At 47.2% G+C, this 20,963-nt stretch overlaps 1 protein-coding gene across 1 annotated transcript in view; it reads right to left on the bottom strand.

Annotated features, from left to right (window-relative positions):
- Positions 1-20,963, bottom strand: part of LOC129707640 (uncharacterized) — a 95,275-nt gene that overhangs the window by 35,131 nt on the left and 39,181 nt on the right. Inside the window, exons 13-15 of the mRNA XM_055652777.1 lie at positions 16,956-17,109; positions 5,573-5,762; positions 1,788-1,880 (exon numbers count right to left, since the gene is read on the bottom strand). Coding sequence (XP_055508752.1) covers positions 1,788-1,880; positions 5,573-5,762; positions 16,956-17,109 — 437 coding nt within the window. The remainder of the gene's footprint in view (positions 1-1,787; positions 1,881-5,572; positions 5,763-16,955; positions 17,110-20,963) is intronic.

Below are 20,963 nucleotides of genomic sequence, written 5' to 3'. Positions count from 1 at the left end.
AGCCGTCTGTGGCAATGAATTCCACAGATTCACCACCCTCTGACTATAGAAATTCCCCCTCATCTTCTTCCTAAAGGTACGTCCTTTAATGCTAAGGCTGTGACCTCTGGTACCACACTCTCCCACCAGTGAAAAGCATCCTCTCCACATCCACTCGGTCACCCAGGTTCACAATATCTGTGGCCAAGATGATGCCAAATTAAACTATTCTTCTCTACCTCCATGTTCTCCACATCCCTCTATTCATATTCATGTGCCTACCTAAAACCTGCTTATCCTCCACTATCATATCTGCTTTCACCACCAGCCCAGGCACCTGCCACTCTGTGTTCAATATGTGCCCTGTACATGTCCTAGATGGAGTGGATGTGGAGAGGATATTTCCACTGGTGGCGGAGTCTAGGACCAGAGGTGACAGGCTCAGCATTAACAAACGTTCCTTTAGGTTGGAGATGGAGTGGAATTTCTTGAGTCAAGACTCGAGGGGTGGTGAATTTGTGGAATTCATTGCCACAGACAGCTGTGGCGGCCAAGCCAATGAACATTTTTAAGGCAGATTTTGATTACTACGGTTGTCAGGGGTTATGGGGAGAAGGCAGGAGAATGCGGTTGAGAGGGAAAGATAGATCAGCCATGATTGAATGGTGGAGTAGACTTGATGGGCCGAATGGCCTAATTCTGTTCCTATCACTTATGAACCTAAGAACTAATTTCGGTGCGGGGCATTTAGCATTTGAAACAGGAGAAATTGTGGGAGGACACAAAGATCCTCACACCCATGTGAAGGTCTCTGGCTCCGTGATGTTCAGCACTTGCTTGAATCTTCGGGTTAAATCTGGAAATATTTCATATGTAGTTTCTGAAAGCTCGATTTGCACACATTCTGAATCTTTGAATTCATTAGCATGGAAATATGATTAACGTTAAAAACAATTTCAGAACGCCTAATAGGTTATTTGGACCCCATATCTGAGGAAGGGTGTGCTGGCTCTGGAGAGGGTCCAGGAGAGGTTTACAAGAATGATCCCAGGAATGAGTGGTTAACATCTGATGAGAGTTTGATGGCACTGGGCCTCTACTCCATATAAACCATATAACCATATAACCAGCACGGAATGAGTCCGTGCCGGTCCCATATACCTGCGCTAGCATTCCCTTGATGATAACTATCCAATTTATTTTTAAATGACGGCCTCCACCACTCACTGGGGCCATTCCACACAGTACCACTCTCTGTAAAGAGTTTAGTTACCCCCTAAAAGAATGTCATGTCCCCTTGTTTGAATCTTCCTACTCTCAGTGGGGGGGTAAAACTCCAGTCATTGGACCTCATTGAAACTTACAGAATAACGAAAGGCATAGATAGAGTGGATGTGGAGAGGATGTTTCCACTGGTGGGAGAGTCTAGGGCCAGAGGTCACAGCCTCAGAATTAAAGGGCGCTCTTTTAAAAAAGTGAGGATGAACTTCTTTAGTCAGAGGGTGGTTAATCTGTGGAATTCATTGCCACAGAGGGCTGTGGAGGCCAAGTCAGTGGAACATTTTAAGGCAGAGATAGACAAATTCTTGATTAGAACGGGTGTCAAGGGTTATGGGGAGAAGGCAGGAAAATGGGATTAGGTGGCAGAGATCAGCCATGATTGATCGGCGGGGTAGACTCGATGGGCCGAATGGCCTATTTATACCCTTATAAAATGTGCACTTGTTATTGCATCAAATAGTGTTCCCATCAAACTGTTCCATGAGCCACTGTACATGGGTTCGATGTTGTGCTGAGTTCACACTTACTTGGTTCTGAAACTACCTCGGATAAACGACATATTCCTGCTCGCCAACATCGCAGCAAAACTGTCTGCAGTGGATATGGGGACTGACCAATTGCTGGAAAAAAACAAACGCTTAATAAGAAAAAGATGACAGTTTGCAGGGAACCAGGAAGATACACTTTAACATTTACAACACAACTAAATAGATTCAAAACATTTTTGCAAGTTTCACAATCTGCACATTTCCGAATGAAGGCATGCCCAACATTAAAGATGTTTACTAAAGACTGATGAAACTCTTTGTGGAAATATCCAAGCCCAATCTTTTTTTGTCAACAGATGTAGAATGAATCAAATGTCTAAACCAGGGTGCAGCGGTAGAGTTGCTGCCTTACAGCGCCAGAGGACAGGGTTCCATTCTGACTACGGGTGCCGTCTATATGGAGTTTGTACGTTCTCCCCGTGACCTGCATGGGTTTTCTCTGAGAGCTTCGGTTTCCTCCCACACTCCAAAAAGACGTACAGGTTTGTAGGTTAATTGGCTTGGTAAATGTAAAAATTGTCCCTAGTGTGTGTAGGATAGTGTTAGTGTGCGGGGATCGATGTGGATTCGGTGGGCCAAAGCCCTGTTTCCATGTTTTGTCTCTAAACTAAACTAAATTAAACTTTATGGGGTCCTACACAGTCACATAAACAATATCAATGAGCAAATTCCTTTGTTCTTTAGATTCCCAGATGTCTGAAATCCCACCAGTCACCGCATCCAACACATTATTTTCTGACATTTTTCCCCACCTTCAACGTGATCCCTACACCGATCACATCTAAGATAGACACTAAATGCTGCACTAACTCAGCGGGGGTCAGGATGAGTCTCTGTCTGAAAAGGAATAGGTGACGTTTTGGGTCGAGACCCTTCATCAGACCGAGTGTCAGGGGAGAGGAAAACTAGAGGTATGAAAAGGTTTAGAACAAATCACAGCCGGCACCGATGGCAAAGGAGCCCACAAGGGTCGTTTGTTGCCTGTGGAGGAGGTGATAATGAAGGGATACGAACAGTGAAACTAGCAGGATGACTCGGGTGCGGGAGGAACGGGGAGAGAGGGAATGCAAGGATTTCTTGAAACTAGAGAAATCCCCATCAGCCCGCTGGGGTGTAAGCTGCTCAAGCAAAATATGAGGTGCTGTTCCTCCAGTTTGCATGTGGCCTCACTCTGATAGTGGAGGAGGCCCAGGACAGAAAGGTCAGTGTGGGAACGGGAGGAGGAGTCTAGGCAGACTGAATGGAGGTGTTCATCGAAAATATCTCCCAGCCTGCCCTTAGTTTTATTGTCTTGAAGTCGCATCTTCCCATCCCCACCACTTTCCACAGAGATCGCTTCCTCCGACTCTCCTTGGTTACCATATAACCATATAACAATTACAGCACGGAAACAGGCCCTCTCGACCCTTCTAGTCCGTGCCGAACACATAATCTCCCCTAGTCCCATATACCTGCGCTCAGACCATAACCCTCCATTCCCTTCCCGTCCATATAACTATCCAATTTATTTTTAAATGATAAAAACGAACCTGCCTCCACCACCTTCACTGGAAGCTCATTCCACACAGCTACCACTCTCTGAGTAAAGAAGTTCCCCCTCATGTTACCCCTAAACTTCGGTCCCTTAATTCTCAAGTCATGTCCCCTTGTTTGAATCTTCCCTACTCTCCGTGGGAAAAGCTTTTCCACGTCAACTCTGTCTATCCCTCTCATCATTTTAAAAACCTCTATCAAGTTCCCCCTTAACCTTCTGCGCTCCAAAGAATAAAGCCCTAACTTGTTCAACTTTCTCTGTAACTTAGTTGCTGAAACCCAGGCAACATTCTAGTAAATCTCCTCTGTACTCTCTCTATTTTGTTGACATCACTCATCACTTTCCACCCAAACCGACTCCTCCCCAGGTACTTTCCCCTACAACCGCACCTGTCTGCTTACACCCGTCCCTTTATCTCTACTCCATCCATCCAGACATGCCAGCAACTCAGGTGAGTCAGAGGTTCAGGAGGACCTCCTTTAACCTCATCTACCGCATTTAGTCCTCCAATGTGGCTTCCTTTACATCGGTGAGACCAACCATAGAACAGATGACTGTTTCACTGAACACTTAGACTCAGTCCGCCAAGGCCTACCAGATCCCCTAGATGCTAATCATTTAAAATCCCCTTCTCATTCCCACACAGATCTTTCTGCCCAGGGCCTCCTCCATTGTTAGAGTGAGGGCATACGCCAACTGGAGCAACAGCACCTGATATTCAGCTTGAGTAGCTCACAACCCAACGGCATGGACATTGAATTCTCCAATTTTAGTTAACTAACCAACAAACGACAATAACCCTCCCCTTTTATTCCCCCTCTCTCCCCCCGTGCCCAACTTGGATGCCCACACACCCATTTCTCCCACAATCCTGATCCCCCCCTTTCCCCTCCCCTCCCGACATGAAAAGTTACCCATCCCTTCTCTCCAGAGATGCTGCCTGTCCCATTGAGTCACTCCAGCATTTTGTGTCTTATCTTCGGTGTAAACCAGCATCTGCAGTTCCCACTAGCCGTTACAGCAAAAACCCACTAGCTCTACAAAAGTGTGTGGCACGGTGGCGCAGCGGTAGAGTTGCTGCCTAACAGCGCCACGTCCCCGGACTCCATGCTGACTACGGGTGCTGTCTGTACGGAGTGACTTCCTGTGACCTGCGTGGGTTTTCTCCTGGTGCTCTGGTTCCCTCCCACACTACGAAGACGTAAAGGTTTGTAGGTTAATTGGCCTCTGTAATTTGTAATATTTTCCCTAGTGTGTGTAGGATAGGGCTGGTGTGGTGACTGCAGGTCAGCACGGTCTCAGTGGGCCGAAGGGCCTGTTTCCATGCTGTATTTCTAAAGTCTAACAGACTCCGTACAGACAGCTCCCGTAGTCAGGATCGAACCCTGTTATCTGGCGCTGTAACGCAGCAACTCTACCGCTGCACCACCGTGCCGCACCCCTGGATGCTGGGTGACTTTGCAGCCACTGTATTTCACACAATTCCTCCCGGTTTGAGAGACGGCATACCTCAGACACTTTTTTCACCTTGCGTATGTGTTAAACATTGTAAAGTGTTCCTAGTGTGTAGGATACTGCTGGTGTACGGGGATTGCTGGTCGGCGAGGGCCGGTGGGTCAAAGGGCCTGTTTCTGTGCTGTATCTCTAAACTAAACTTAACCTTGAGTTGTTGACAGTTCAGTTCAGTCAGTTTAGTTTAGTTTGGACTTTAGACATTAGAGATACAGCGTGGAAACCGGCCCTTCACTTCAGTTTAGTTTTATTGTCACGTGTACCGAGGTTTGCGTTGCGTGCTAACCAGTCAGCAGCAAGACAATACATGATTACAACCCATCCATTTACTGTGTACTGATACATGATAAGGGAATAACATGTAGTGCAAGGTAAAGCCAGCAAAGTCTGATCAAGGATAGTCCGAGGGTCACCAAAGAGGCGGATAGTAGTTCAGGACCGCTCTCTGGTTGTGGTAGGATGGTTCAGCTGCCTGATAACAGCTGGGAAGAAACTGCCCCTGAATTTGGAGGTGTGCGTTTTCACACTTCTGTACCTCTTGCCTGATGGGAAAGGGGAGAAGAGGGAGTGGCCGGGGTGCGACTGGGTCCTTGTTTATGCTGCTGCTGGCCTTGCCGAGACAGCGTGAGCACGGGACAGAATGTGGTCGCGGTCGTGGGCGAAGCGGAATTGCTTCACCGCCGTGATACAGTATGGCAGCCCTTTGTCGCCGGCTCACCTGGTGAAAGTGCAACTGCGAGGCACGCATTTTGTCATGGTGAGGCTGCGAGTTGACAGGAAGCGGATATAGTCGGCCGATTCCGGGGCCCGATAGCCGTGAGGGAGATTCAGCCTCTGCACGTCTGCAAACATTTTCTGCCCTTGACCATCAGGCTCATCCATCTTCATTCTCGGTATGTTCTTCAAACCTGTGAGAATGAATATCAACGCCATTCACTTCACAGTCACACTGCACAAGCACAGTGGCAGGGAGGTTCTTGCAACCCAGCGGTATGAAGATCGATTTCTCCAACTTCAACTAACTCTTGCATCCACTCTCTCTCCGTCCCTCCCCCACCCTCGTTGTACCAGCTTCACTGTCTGTATCTCGTTACCACCTAGCCTACAGCCAACAATGGACCCTTGTGGGCTCCACCATTCCTTGATCATCGTTACTTTTTGCACATCTTCCATTCATTTGTTCTATACCTCTCTATATGCAACTGTCTGTGTCTCTTGTTTCCCTCTCCCCTGATGCTCAGTCTGAAGAAGGGTCTTGACCTGAAACGTCCCTATTGCTTTTCTCCAGAGATGCTGCCCGACCAGCTGAGTTAGACAATATAGACAATAGACATTTGGTGCAGGAGCAGGCCATTCGGCCCTTTGAGCCAGCAGCGCCATTCAATGTGATCATGGCTGATCATCTACAATCAGTACCGCTATCTTAAAGAGCCCTATCTAACTCTGTCTTGAAAGCATCCAGAGAACTGGCCTCCACCGCCCTCTGAGGCAGAGAATTCCACAGATTCCCACGTGCACTTTTCCTCGTTTCCGTTCTAATTGGCTTACCACTTATTCTTAAACCGGTTCTGGACTCCCCCAACATTGGGAACATGTTTCCTGCCTCTAGCGTGTGCAAACCCTTAACAATCTTATATGTTTCAATGAGATGTCCTCTCATCGTTCTAAATTCCAGAGTGTACAAGCCCAGCTGCTCCAATCTATCAACATATGACAGTCCCGCCATCCCGGGAATTAACCTTGTAAACCTACACTGCACTCCCTCAATACCAAGAATGTCCTTCCTCATCCAAAACTGCACACAATACCCCAGGTGTGGTCTCACTAGGGCCCTGTACAACTGCAGGAGGACCTCCTTGCTCCTATACTCAACTATTTTTGTTATGAAGGCCAACATGCCATTCACTTTCTTCACTGCCTGCTGTACCTGCATGCTTACTTTCAGTGACTGATGAACAAGGACCCCAGATCCCGTTGTACCTCCCCTTTTCCCAACTTGACACCATTTAGATAATAATCTGCCTTCCTGATTTTGCCACCAAAGTGGATAACCTCACATTTATTAAACTGCATCTGCTAGTTAGTCCAGCTTTTTGTGCCTATCTTTGGTTTAGTTTAGTTCTGTTCAAAGATACAATGTGATACAGGCCCTTCTGTGAACCGAGTCCGGCCCGACCAGCGATCGACCATACTCCTAATTCTATCCTACACACTAGGGACAATTTTACAAAAGACAATTAACCTACAAACCCATGTAGGAAGGAACTGCAGATGCTGCTTTACACTGAAGATAGACACAAAATGCCGGAGTAACACAGCAGGGACAGGAAGCATCTCTGAAAAAAAGGAATAGGTGATGTTTCGAGTCGAGACCCTTCTTCAGACTGAAGGCGCTGCCTGACCCACTCAGTTACTCCAGCATTTTGTGTCTATCTAGCCAACAATGATGCATGTCTTTGAAATGTGCGTGGAAACCAGAGTACCCGGAGAAAACCCACATGGTCAAAGGGAGAAGGGACAAACTTCGTACAGACTACACCCATAGTCAGGATCGTAAACGGGTCTCTGGCCCTGTAAGGCCGTAACTCTACCAATGCACCACCGTGCTGCCCATGGTTTAAGGGAATGGATTCCAGAATACAAGGGCTCAGATACTTGAAGATATGTCAGGAGGGTGGAAGACTGGAGTGATGGAGCACTTGTTGTGAATGACTGGAATGTTGCAGATGTTTTAGAAGCTTTCCAAATGAAGAAATGAGATTAGAAAGGTCTGTGGGTCAGGCAGGGCAGGGTCTGTGGATCAGGGTCTGTGGATCAGGCAGGGTCTGTGGATCAGGGCCTGTGGCTCAGGCCCTGTGGATCAGGGCTTGGGGATCAGGGCTTGGGGATCAGGCAGGGTCTGTGGATCAGGTCCTGTGGATCAGGGCCTGTGGATCAGGCAGGGTCTGTGGATCAGGGCATTGTGGATCAGGGCCTGTGGAAGGGGCAAGGTCTGTGGATCAGGGCCTGTGGATCAGGGTCTGTGGATCAGGGCCTGTGGATCAGGGCCTGTGGATCAGGGCCTGTGGATCAGGGCCTGTGGATCAGGGCCTGTGGATCAGGCTGTGGATCAGGGCCTGTGGATGAGGGCCTGTGGATCAGGGCGTGTGGATCAGGATCTGTGGGTCAGGGCCTGTGGATCAGGGACTGTGGATCAGGGCTTGTGGATGAGTGTCTTTGGGTCAGGCAGAGTCTGTGGATCAGGGCCTGTGGATCAGACAGGGTCTGTGGATCAGGGCCTGTGGATCAGGGCCTGTGGATCAGGGCCTGTGGATCAGGGCCTGTGGATCAGGGCCTGTGGATCAGGGCCTGTCAGGATCTGTGGATCAGGGCCTGTGGATCAGGGCCTGTGGATCAGGGCCTGTGGATCAGGGCCTGTGGATCAGGGCCTGTGGATCAGGGCCTGTGGATCAGGGCCTGTGGATCAGGATCTGTGGATCAGGGCCTGTGGATCAGGGCCTGTGGATCAGGGCCTGTGGATCAGGGCCTGTGGATCAGGGCCTGTGGATCAGGGCCTGTGGATCAGGGCCTGTGGATCAGGGCCTGTGGATCAGGATCTGTGGATCAGGGCCTGTGGATCAGGGCCTGTGGATCAGGGCATGTGGATCAGGGCCTGTGTATCAGGATCTGTGGATCAGGGCCTGTGGATCAGGGCCTGTGGATCAGGGCCTGTGCAGGGTCTGTCAGGCAGGGTCTGTGGAAGGAGAAACATTGAGCTTTTCAGGTACCAGACCTTGCTTCAGAACAAAGAAAGCACGTTAGTTATAAGTTGCGGAGAGATGTATGGATAGAACAAAGCGAGGATCTCTGATATGGTGGAGGAAGGAACTGCAGGTGCTGGTTTAAACCATAGATAGATACAAAACGCTGGAGTAACTCAGCAGGTCAGACAGCATAAGATCATAAGTGATCGGAGTAGAATTAGGCCATTCGGCCCATCTAGTCTACTCCGCCATTCAATCATGGCTGATCTATCTCCATCCTAACCCCATTTTCTTGCCTTCTCCCCATAACCTCTGACACCCGTACTAATCAAAGATCCATCTTTCTCCGCCTTAAAAATATCCATTGACTTGGCCTCCGCAACCTTCTGTGGTAAAGAATCCCACAGATTCACCACCCTCTGACTAAAGACATTTCTCCTCATCTTCTTCCTGAAATAATGTCCTTTAATTCTGAGGCTGTGACCTCTAGTCCTAGACTCTCCCACTAATGGAAACATCCTCTCCACATCCACTCTATCCGTGCCTTTCACTATTCTGTACGTTTCAATTAGGTCCCCCCGTATTCTTCTAAACTCCAGTGAGTACAGGCCCAGTGCCGACAAACGCTCATCATAGGTTAACCTACTCATTCCTGGGATCATTCTTGTAAACCTCCTCTGGACCCGCTCCAGAGCCAGCACATCCTTCCTCAGATATGGTGGCCAAAATTGCTCACAATATTCCAAATGCGGCCTGACCAGCAGCTTAAAGAGCCTCATCATTACAACCATGTTTTTGTATACAAGCCCTCGTAAAATAAATGCTAGCATTGCATTTGCTTTCTTTACTACCGATTCGACTTGCAGATTAACTTTTTGGGAATCCTGCACCAGCGCTCCCGTGTCCCTTTGCACCTCCGATTTCTGGATTCTCTCCCCATTTAGAAAATAGTCAATGCCTTTATTCCTACTTGCAAAATGCATGACTCCACACTTTGCTCCACTATATCCCATCTGCCACTTCTCTGCCCACTCTCCCAACCTGTCCAAGTCCCTCTGCAGAGTCCCTGCTTTCTCTACACTACCTGCCCCCCCCCCCCCCCCCCCCCCAACTATTTTCATATAATCTGTAAACTTGGCCACAAAACCTTCAATCCGCTCGTCCAAATCATTAATATGCAATGTGAAGGGAATTGGCCCCAGCGCCGACCCCTGCGGAACTGCACTAGTCACTGGCGTGAACCGCTAGTCCGGCATCTCTGGAGAAAAGAGATAGGTGACGTTTCAGGTTGAGACCCTTCATCAGACTGCTCAGAGATGCTGCCTGACCCGCTGTGTTACTCCAGCTGTTTGTATCCATCTCTGATGTGGTGATGTGCTGATTGATGTATTATTGAGGGCATTGATGGAGAGAATAACATACTGAAACGTGTACTGATTGTGAAACCCAGGTTAGATCTGTTACATAGAAATCAGAAGTATACTTTGCTGAGAGATCAGCAGCTTACAACCCCGGGGCATGACTATTGAGTTCTCTAATTTCAAGTAACCCTTGCAACCTCGCTCCGTTCCTCCCCAACCCTCAACGACCTAGTTTCACTGACATCCTGCTGATTTTCACTGTTTATATCTACTCGTTATCACCTTTCGGACGATTTAGATGAAGGAATTAAATGTAACATCGCCAAGTTTGCGGATGGCACAAAGCTGGGTGGCAGCGTGAGCTGTGAGGAGGATGCTATGAGGCTGCAGGGCGATGTGGACAGGTTGGGTGAGTGAGGAGATGTATGCATGGCAGATGCAGTAAAAGGTGGATAAATGTGAGGTTATCCACTTTGGCGGCAAGAACAGGAAGGCAGATTATTATCTGAATGGCGTCAGATTAGGAAAAGGAGAGGTGCAACAAGACCTGGGTGTCCTTGTACATCAGTCACTGAAAGCAAGCATGCAGGTACAGCAGGCAGTGAAGAAAGCTAATGGCATTTTGCCCTTCATAGTGAGAGGATTTGAGTATAGGAGCAAGGAGGTCCTACTGCAGTTGTACAGGGCTCTGGCGAGATCGCACCTGGAGGATTGTGTGCAGTTTTGGTCTACTAATTTGAGGAATGGCATTCTTGCTATTGAGGGAATGCAGCGTAGGTTCACCAGGTTAATTCCCGGGATGGCAGGACTGACAAATGATGTAAGAATGGGTCGACTGGGCTTATTTTCACTGGAATTTAGGATGAGAGGATATCTTATCCATCCATATTACTAAAAGTCTGTTCTTGACCGATTTTGGCCATCTGTGCTGCGATTTCCGAGAGAACGCCGCCACCAACGGCCGTCATTTTTGGCCACCTTGTTCAGAGCCCCCCTCCGCCGCATGTGTGCCGAGGATTTTTCCCGTCGATTAAAAATGACAGAGATTAATGTTTTTACAAAATTCCCCATTCTCTCTGCTGCTCCCGCTGGCGGCAGGGGGGAGGGACTATAAAACCAGGAAGTGGTGTGCCACACAGTCTCTTCAAGATGGAGGAAGGCAGAGGGGCACGTTTCTCTGAGCTGTGAATAACACTGAACACATGTGCACTCAAATGTGAGTGCCCTTAGTGGTTCTAAAATGCTTGCAAAAAGTGTCTATTGGTTCTAAAGCTTGCAAAAAAATGTCTATTGGTTCTAAAGCTTGTAAAAAAAAAAATGTCTATTGGTTCTAAATCTTGCAAAAAAAATGTCTATTGGTTCAAAAAATGTCTATTGGTTCTAAAGCTTGCAAAAAATGTCTATTTGTTCTAAAGCTTGCAAAAAAATGTCTATTTGTTCTAAAGCTTGCAAAAAATGTCTATTTGTTCTAAAGCTTGCAAAAAAATGTCTATTGGTTCTAAAGCTTGCAGAAAATGTCTATTGGTTCTAAAGCTTGCAAAAAAATGTCTATTGGTTCTAAAGCTTGCAAAAAGTGTCTATTGGTTCTAAAGCTTGCAAAAAAATGTCCATTGGTTCTAAAGCTTGCAAAAAGTGTGTCTATTGGTTCTAACGCTTGCAAAAAGTGTCTCTATTGGTTCTAAAGCTTGCAAAAAAAGATGTCTATTGGTTCTAAAGCTTGCAAAAATATGTCTATTCGTTCTAAAGCTTGCAAAAAAATGTCTATTGGTTCTAAAGCTTGCAAAAATGTGTCTATTGGTTCTAAAGCTTGCAAAAATGTGTCTATTGGTTCTAAAGCTTGCAAAAAATGTCTATTGGTTCTAAAGCTTGCAAAAAACATGTCTATTGGTTCTAAAGCTTGCAAAAAATGTCTATCGATTCTAAAGCTTGCAAAAAAAAATGTCTATTGGTTCTAAAATGGTTCATTTTACTGCAAATGGTGGCATGAAGTTGAAAGGCACTACTTACTGCAAATGGTGGCTTGGGCGCTTTGGCTTGAAGTTGAAAGGCACTAACTGCAAATGGTGGCTTGGGTGTGGTTTGAAGTTGAAAGACACCACTTACTGCAAATGGTGGCATGAAGTTGAAAGGCACTACTTACTGCGAATGGTGGCTTGGTTGCTTTGGCTTGAAGTTGAAAGACACCACTTACTACAAATGGTGGCTTGAAGTTGAAAGGCACTACTTACTGCTAAATGGTGGCTTGGGTGTGGCTTGAAGTTGAAAGGCAGTACTTACTGCAAATGGTGGCTTGGGTGTGGCTTGAAGTTGAAAGGCACTACTTACTGCTAATGGTGGCTTGGCTGTGGCTTGAAGTTGAAAGGCACTACTTACTGCTAATGGTGGCGGGTGCTTTGGCTTGAAGTTGAAAGGCAGTACTTACTGCAAATGGTGGCTTGGGTGTGGCTTGAAGTTGAAAGACACCACTTACTGCAAATTGTGGCATGAAGTTGAAAGGTACTACTTACTGCAAATGGTGGCTTGGGAGCTTTGGCTTGAAGTTGAAAGGCACTACTTACTGCAAATGATGGCTTGGGTGTGGCTTGAAGTTGAAAGGCACTACTTACTGCAAATGGTGGCTTGGGTGCTTTGGCTTGAAGTTGAAAGGCACTACTTACTGCTAAATGTGTGGCTTGGGTGTGGCTTGAAGTTAAAATGCATTACTTACTGCAAATGGTGGCGTGGGTGCATTGGCTTGAAGTTGAAAGGCACCGCAAATGGTGGCATGAAGTTGAAAGGCACTACTTACTGCAAATGGTGGCGTGGGTGCAGTTGAAAGGCACTACTGTAAATGCACTTCCTGTTTGAACTGTATATTGATTTTAGATAAAACGCTACCACTTACGGCTGTGATTTTTGGCCATCTTACTCAGTCCCCCTCCGCTGAGCAGATGCAGAGAATTCTTCCCATCAATGAAAAATAAAAGTGTTATTAGTTTTAAAAAAAAGTTGAGAATCTCTCTCCTGTCAATCACTCCATGAAAGCCACATCTTTTCCGGTGGGGGGGGGGGGGGGGGAGGGGTTATAAAACCCGGAAATGTGGGTGTGGCTCAGTCTCTGCAAGATGGAGGAGGGAGAGGTCACGACTCACTGTCTTTAGTGGCTTTGCACCCTACTTCAAATGGTATGAAACTGCACTTGAATTTGGTGACCTTGCACCCTGCTAGAAATGGAATTTCAAGGATTAGCCGTGAGTCAACTACCAGCCCACCAGCCGTGAGTGAGTTGCCAGCACAACAGGCTTGATTGACTGAGACGCCAGCCCAAGAATCCATTTGGCGTACAATTTGCTTACTAGCCCTCTGGAAACCAGTCCCTTCAGCCCACAACACCCATACTAGCGCTCCAGAATCCCCCCCCCCCCCCCCCCCCCCCCCCCCCCCCCCCCCCCAACTGGCCACCAATATTAGAATTGGCGGAGAGGTGGAATATTGAGTTGGATGACCAGCCCTCCTGTGTGATGCTGGGACCCAACGGGTCCCAGTCTAGTAGAAATATAAAATTCTTACGGGATTGGACAGGCTAGATGCAGGAAAAATGTTCCCGATGTTGTGGGAGTCCAGTTCCAGGGGTCACAGTTTAAGAATAAGGGGTATGCCATTTAAGACTGAGATGAGGAAAAACGTTTTCACCCAGAGTTGTGAATCTGTGGAATTCTCTGCCACAGAAGGCAGTGGAGGCCAATTCACTGGGTGTTTTCAAGAGAGAGCTAGCTAGCTAATGGAATCAAGGGATATGGGGAGAAAGCAGAAACAGGGTACTGATTCTGGATGTTCAGCCATGATCACTCAACACATGAAGCAATATGGTTTTTTGAATCGCTTTTCCAATTTTGATGAAGGGTCAGAAACGTTGAATGTTTCACTTCTCCTCATGTGTAGCAGAATAGTATGGATTCATTGAGTGTTCCCACCATTTTATGCTTTTATTTAAAATTTCTATCATCTGCAGTTTTTTTATTTTATTTTTAAATTATGAAAGGTTTTCATAGAGATTTCTACGGGCCGAAACGTTGCCTATTTCCTTCGCTCCATAGATGCTGCTGCACCCGCTGAGTTTCTCCAGCACTTTTGTCTACCTTCGATTTTCCAGCATCTGCAGTTCCTTCTTGAACAAAGATGTGCTGCCTCACGGCGCCAGAGACCCGGGTTCGATCCGGACCTCAGCTGCTGTCTGTGCGGAGTTTGCACATTCTCCCTGTGACCGTGTGTGTTTTCTCCGGGTGCTCCAGTTTCCACCCACATTCCAAAGATGTATGGTTTGTAGGTTAATTGGCTTCAGTAAATTGCCCCTAGTGTGTAGGGAATAGACGCTAAGTGCAATAAAGTAGAACTAGTGTACTATGTGTACGATCGTGACTATGGGCGCTGTCTGTACAGAGTTTGTGCATTCTCCCTGTGACCTGCATGGGTTTTCCCCAGGTGATCCGGTTTTCCTCCCACACTCCAAAGACGTACAGGTTTGTAGGCTAATGGGCTTGGTAAAATACATCTCCTGGATGAATCAAAGCCTGAGTATCTTTGACTACTTCTGCAATGAGTGGAACTAACAAATGAAGATGCCATCATGGACTCCACCTTTCCTCAGCTCATGGTTTAGTTCAATTTAGTTTAACGATACAACGCAGACACAGGCCCTTCGGCCCATCAAGTCTGCACCGACCAGCGATCTCCCTGCACCCTAGCACTATCCTCCATATTGGGGACAATTTGTTATTTTTTACCAAAGCCAAACAACGTACAAACTTGTACATGTTTGGAGTTTGGGAGGAAACCGGAGCACCCGGACAAAACCCACGCAGTCACGGGGAAAACGTACAAACCCCGTACAGACAGCACCCATAGTGGGGATTGAACCCGGGTCTCTGGTGCTTTAAAGCAGCAACTCTACCGCTGCGCCACCGCGCCATCCATCTGTTGTCAGCCCTGTTTAGTTCTGGCTTCTTCATCTTTCAGTTTGAGGAATGACTCCAACCCAAAATATCCCTTATTGCTTTTAGAAACATAGAAACATAGAAATTAGGTGCAGGAGTAGGCCATTCGGCCCTTCGAGCCTGCACCGCCATTCAATATGATCATGGCTGATCATCCAACTCAGTATCCGGTACCTGCCTTCTCTCCATACCCTCTGATCCCCTTAGCCACAAGGGCCACATCTAACTCCCTCTTAAATATAGGCAATGAACTGGCCTCAACTACCTTCTGTGGCAGAGAGTTCCAGAGATTCACCACTCTCTGTGTGAAAAAAGTTTTTCTCATCTCGTTTTTAAAGGATTTCCCCCTTATCCTTAAGCTGTGACCCCTTGTCCTGGACTTCCCCAACATCGGGAGCAATCTTCCTGCATCTAGCCTGTCCAACCCCTTAAGAATTTTGTAAGTTTCTATAAGATCCCCTCTCAATCTCCTAAATTCTAGCGAGTATAAACCAAGTCTATCCAGTCTTTCTTCATAAGACAGTCCTGACATCCCAGGAATCAGTCTGGTTAACTTTCTCTGCACTCCCTCTATGGCAATAATGTCCTTCCTCAGATTTGGAGACCAAAACTGTACGCAATACTCCAGGTGTGGTCTCACCAAGACCCTGTACAACTGCAGTAGAACCTCCCTGCTCCTATACTGAAATCCTTTTGCTATGAAAGCTAACATACCATTCGCTTTCTTCACTGCCTGCTGCACCTGCATGCCTACCTTCAATGACTGGTGTACCATGACACCTAGGTCTCGCTGCATCTCCCCTTTTCCTAATCGGCCACCATTTAGATAATAGTCTACTTTCCCGTTTTTGCCACCAAAATGGATAACCTCACATTTATCCACATTATACTGCATCTGCCAAACATTTGCCCACTCACCCAGCCTATCCAAGTCACCCTGCAGTCTCCTAGCATCCTCCTCACAGCTAACACTGCCCCCAGCTTAGTGTCATCCGCAAACTTGGAGATATTGCCTTCAATTCCCTCATCCAGATCATTAATATATATTGTAAATAGCTGGGGTCCCAGAACTGAGCCTTGCGGTACCCCACTAGTCACTGCCCGCCATTGTGAAAAGGACCCGTTTACTCCTACTCTTTGCTTCCTGTTTGCCAGCCAGTTCTCTATCCACATCAATACTGAACCCCCAATGCCGCGTGCTTTAAGTTTGTATACTAATCTCTTATGTGGGACCTTGTCGAAAGCCTTCTGGAAGTCTAGATACACCACATCAGGCAGCATCTCTGGAGAAAAGGAACAGGTGACGTTTCAGGTCGAGACCCTTCTTCAGACTGAGAGTCTGGGGAAAGGGAAATGAGTGTTATAGATGGTGATCTAGAGAGATATAGAACAAATGAATGAAAGATACGCAATATGTAATGTAGATCAAAGAAAGGTGGAGCCCACAATGGTCCATTGTTGGCTGTGGGCTAGGTGATAGCAACTGTAACTCGACAGGACAGTGAAACTAGTACGATGACTAGGGTGGGTGAGGGAGGGATGGGGAGACTTGATGGGTTGCTTGAAGTTGGAGAAATTAATATTCATACTGCTGGGTTGTAAGCTTGCCCAGCTTACCTTTGCTTCAATAGTTGTCAATGAGAGAGAGAAAAAATGGGCCATTGCTCACGGTATGAAACGAGTGGATACCATTTATTTATCCCAGAGGGAAATTGGTCTGCCACCACTCACCAGTCAAAGTATAGAGTTTACAGGACATTGACAGTGCCACAGGATGAGGGATGTGTGGGGGGGGAGGAGTCAGTCTACGCCACGAAACAGAAGTGGGAAGAGTTATGGAGTTTAATATCCACAGGGAAAAAGGATCTCCTGTGGCGTTCTGCCCTGCACCATGGTGGGACCAAGGCATCTATTGCTGGAGGTGCTCCTCAGGCTGACCAGCATGTCAACTCGAGCTGTAGATCTGCGACAAGAACTCAAGTCTAAGCACAATTATGTTGGGAGATTCTTAGCAAGTGACTTACCGGTTTCCTTTCTATAATGTTCCATCCATTTATCAATAATGCTCCTAATCTTCCTGTGCAGCTGCCGCAGAGAACTGATTGTGATATTGGTAACAGCCGGCACGCCTCCAGCAAATTCCACATTCCGCAGGACGCTGGGTCTCTTCCCACCCATCTATTAACATAAGCAACGGGAGCAGGTTTTACTTCCATCCGCACGCCTGGTGGCAGATTAACATTTTATAGACCAGGCCAGCATCCCCGTTATTTCCCCTCCCTCCATTCCCTTCCTGAGTTCCTGCCCCCCCCCCCCCCCCCCATTTCTGCAGCCCCAAAGGAGTGTGCCCTATCTGTCAAAGAGCGATGGATGGCAAGAGACTGCAAGCAACTGGGGGATTGTTAAGGGTTTGGACACGCTAGAGGCAGGAAACATGTTCCCGATGTTGGGGGAGTCCAGAACCAGGGGCCACAGTTTAAGAACAAGAATAAGCCATTTAGAACGGAGGCGAGGAAACACTTTTTCTCACAGAGAGTGGTGAGTCTGTGGAATTCTCTGCCTCGGGGGGCAGTGGAGGCCGGTTCTCTGGATGCTTTCAAGAGAGAGATAGATAGGGCTCTTAAAAATAGCGGAGTCAGGGGATTATGGGGAGAGGCAGGAACGAGGTACTGATTGGGGATGATCAGCCATAATCACATTGAATGGCGGTGCTAGCTCGATGGGCCGAATGGCCTACTCCTGCACCTATTGTCTATTGAAATGACTCAATCAGCTAATGTCACAAGATGGGTTGAGTCTGAGCGCGAGTCTTGTTTATTGTCACGTGTACCTCGGTACAGTGAAAAGCTTTTGTTGCGTGCTATCCAGTCGGTGGAAAGACAATACATGAATACAATTGAGCCGTCCACAGTGTACAGATACATTGAGTATAGGTTTAAAAGAGCCGAGTGATTTTAATGCGTGATTGCAGATCCACCTCTGTGACCAGCACACAAGGAGTCAGTACCTGAGGTGATGCCTCTGTTGTGAGAGGGGAGGTGGGGGTAAAATGGAGCTGGAGGGGGTAAAATCAATGGGCGAAGGGCATTATCGCAAGGGGGGCAGAGTCACAGGGTAGTAAAGGGGCTGCCCCACTGTGGAGACCTAATCTGCCAGTTCAGCCCCCCGACTCAAACTCGCAGCATGGTCGACACGTGGTCCCAGGAGGTCCTATGAGGCCACTGGAACTCTCCTTCATGCTCGAGGGAAGTTCCTGAATACTCACGGCCTCAGCTAGGTCGGGGAAAGATTTCCAGCATGTTGAAGAATTTTCCGCGAGTAAAAATTGGTCTGCATGGTTCTTTTTAACTCGTAGTGCAGTGGAGTGGGATCGCTATGCAGTTACAGGCAGTCGAGGGCAGCTGTAGGCAATCTCCTTCACTGACTGGGCATTTTGATCGGCTTATTGGAGTTTGCAACGTGTAAAAAGAGTTGAGATACAGTATTATAATTTTGTTGCATGTCATTGTGGTATATATCATGTCTTGATTGGTGAATATGTTTAGTTTGTGACTTTATTTGAGGCAGAAATAATATGTGAATGCTTCATTGAGTATAATTCCAACTGGTAACTACACACTTTGTCCGAGCACATTATCGACCACCTAAACTGTCATTTGGCAACTTAAAAAGCTGCCTAGGTTGCCCGGCTGACAACAGAGAAAAAAAAATAAGTCAGAGCCCTGCAAGGTGTATAATATTTTTGACACTGTCATAGGCCTTTCTTACATATGCTGTCACAACGCACTGAAGTCTCTAAACAACTCTTCAGTAATTTTCCTTGCCCTCCATTTCAGAATAATAATGTTTTCAGCCGATAACTAGACACTAGCACTGGCAATAAATAAATACATAAATAAATAAAGTGCAGCTTTCCAGCCCCTTATCTCATTGGCCACGCTCGGCTGCACATCGGTGTAAATCTGGTGGACTCTTCCATCTTCCTTTGGTTGTAGGGGTGGGGGATTGGGAGGGGCCTACCTAGTGGAATAGTCTAGGGTCTCTCTTCATCTAAATCCGACCCTGGGACTACTAAAATTAGAGGTCACTGTTCATACCGCTGGGGTGCAAACTGCCCAAGTGAAATATGAGATGCTGCTCCTCCAATTTATGGTGGTCCTCACTCTGATGGAGTAGGCCCAGGACAGAAAGGTCGGATTCGGAATGGGAGGGGGAGTGGAAGTGCTGAGCCACTGGGAGATCAGGTTGGTTAATGCGGACCGAGCGGAGTGATCATTATCCCAAACTAGGTTTCAAACCTCTCCCCATCTCCAAGGGTCTCTATGTCTCCCTTCATAGTTCCACCTTGCCTCAAAAGCTCATCTGTTGGAACCCTCCTCCTGATTATTAATCATCTCAATATTCCAGTGTAGTCGAGCCAATCTCTCTCATTCTCTTCTTCATTAAGCTGAGGACATTCAAAAACGCTGCTGCTGTTGACCTAACTTTCATAATGCCCTATTCATTCATCACTTCAGTGCATGCTAACAACCTTCAGTGGCTCCCAGCCAACCAATGCCTTATCATGAAACACTCACTCTATTTGCAAATTCCTCTGCTCTTTCTGACCATCACTGCCCCCACCCGTCATTCACCTCATCCCTTGAGAAAATCTGCTCTCTTCCAATTCTTGGCTTTTGAACATTGCCATTTCTATTAGCACTACTGCCAGTGTCATAGTCTTACAGTGTGGAAACAGGCCCTTAGGCCCAACTTGCCCACACCGACCCACATGTCCCATCTACACTAGTCCCACCTTCCTGCGCTTGGCTCACATCCCTCTAAACCTGTCCTATCCATGTACATGTCCAAATGTTTCTTAAACATTGCGATAGTCCCTGCCTCAACTACCTCCTCTGGCAGCTCGTTACATACACCCGCCACCTTTTGTGTGAACAAGTTACCCCTCAGGTTCCTATTAAATCTTCCCCCCACCTTAAACTTATGTCCTCTGTTTCTTGATTCCCCTACTCTTGGCAAGAGACTGTGCATTTACTTGATCTATTCTTCCCATTACCTCTATAAAATCACTCCTCATCCTCCTGTGCTCCAAGGAAGAGAGTTCTAGCCTGTTTAACCTCTCCTGACAGCTCAGGGCCTCGAGTCCTGGTCGACGTCCCAGTAAATCTTCTCTGCACCCTTTCCAGCTTGACAACATCATTTCTGTAACATGGTGGCCTCATGCCTTCAGGCCTTAAGCTCTGAAACTGCATCCCAACACCTATTGAACTATCATTCCTCCATTGATGCATCTTACATCCACTTAATCTGACAATTTTAGCCCCACCTTCAGTCGGAAGAAGGGCCCAGACCTGAAACATGGTCTATCCACGTCAGTCTGAAAAGGTCCTTCATCTGAAATGTCGCCTTTCGGCATTTCGTTTGGACCTCAAGGGGTCCAAATGACAATTAAATGTATCTTGTATCTTGTATCTTGCCTATCCATGTCCATCCTCCAGTGAGGCTGCCTGCCCTGCTGAGTTACTCCGGCACTTTGTGTTCCATGCAAGATTCCAACATCTCTGCAGTTCCTTGCATCTCTCAAACCATATGTTTGACCATCTCTCTCCATGCCTCCTCACGTGACTTTCCTACAAAGTGCCTTGTGATGGTTTTACCATTCAAGACCTCCATTTAGGTGGAAGCGTTTGTTGTGTGCCACAGAGCGCATGGCATGAAATGGCGAAACAATCTAACAGAGTTGCTGTTGAACGGCCAAAATGCAAAATGGCGGCACAGTAGCCTGGGTCTGAAATGAGCAGGGCATGTCAAGGAACCATCTGAAGCTAGATAATTGCAGAATAGAAGCAGTTTGGAGAAGGCATGTGTCTGTACAGGTGGTGAGTACAGTCTGTGAGGGGGTGGGTGGTGTAGAAGTCTCACCGTGTGAAACTTGGGAAAATGAGCCCTGTGTTAATTAGTCACGTTTAGTTTCGGTTTATTTATTGTCACGTGTACCAAGGTACAGTGAAAAACTTTAGTTGTGTGCTAAC

Source organism: Leucoraja erinacea, chromosome 22 (assembly GCF_028641065.1).
Source record: "Leucoraja erinacea ecotype New England chromosome 22, Leri_hhj_1, whole genome shotgun sequence".
NCBI lineage: Eukaryota > Metazoa > Chordata > Chondrichthyes > Rajiformes > Rajidae > Leucoraja > Leucoraja erinaceus.
Note: the sequence above shows the minus strand (reverse complement) of the source record. Positions and strands in the feature narration are given on the sequence as shown.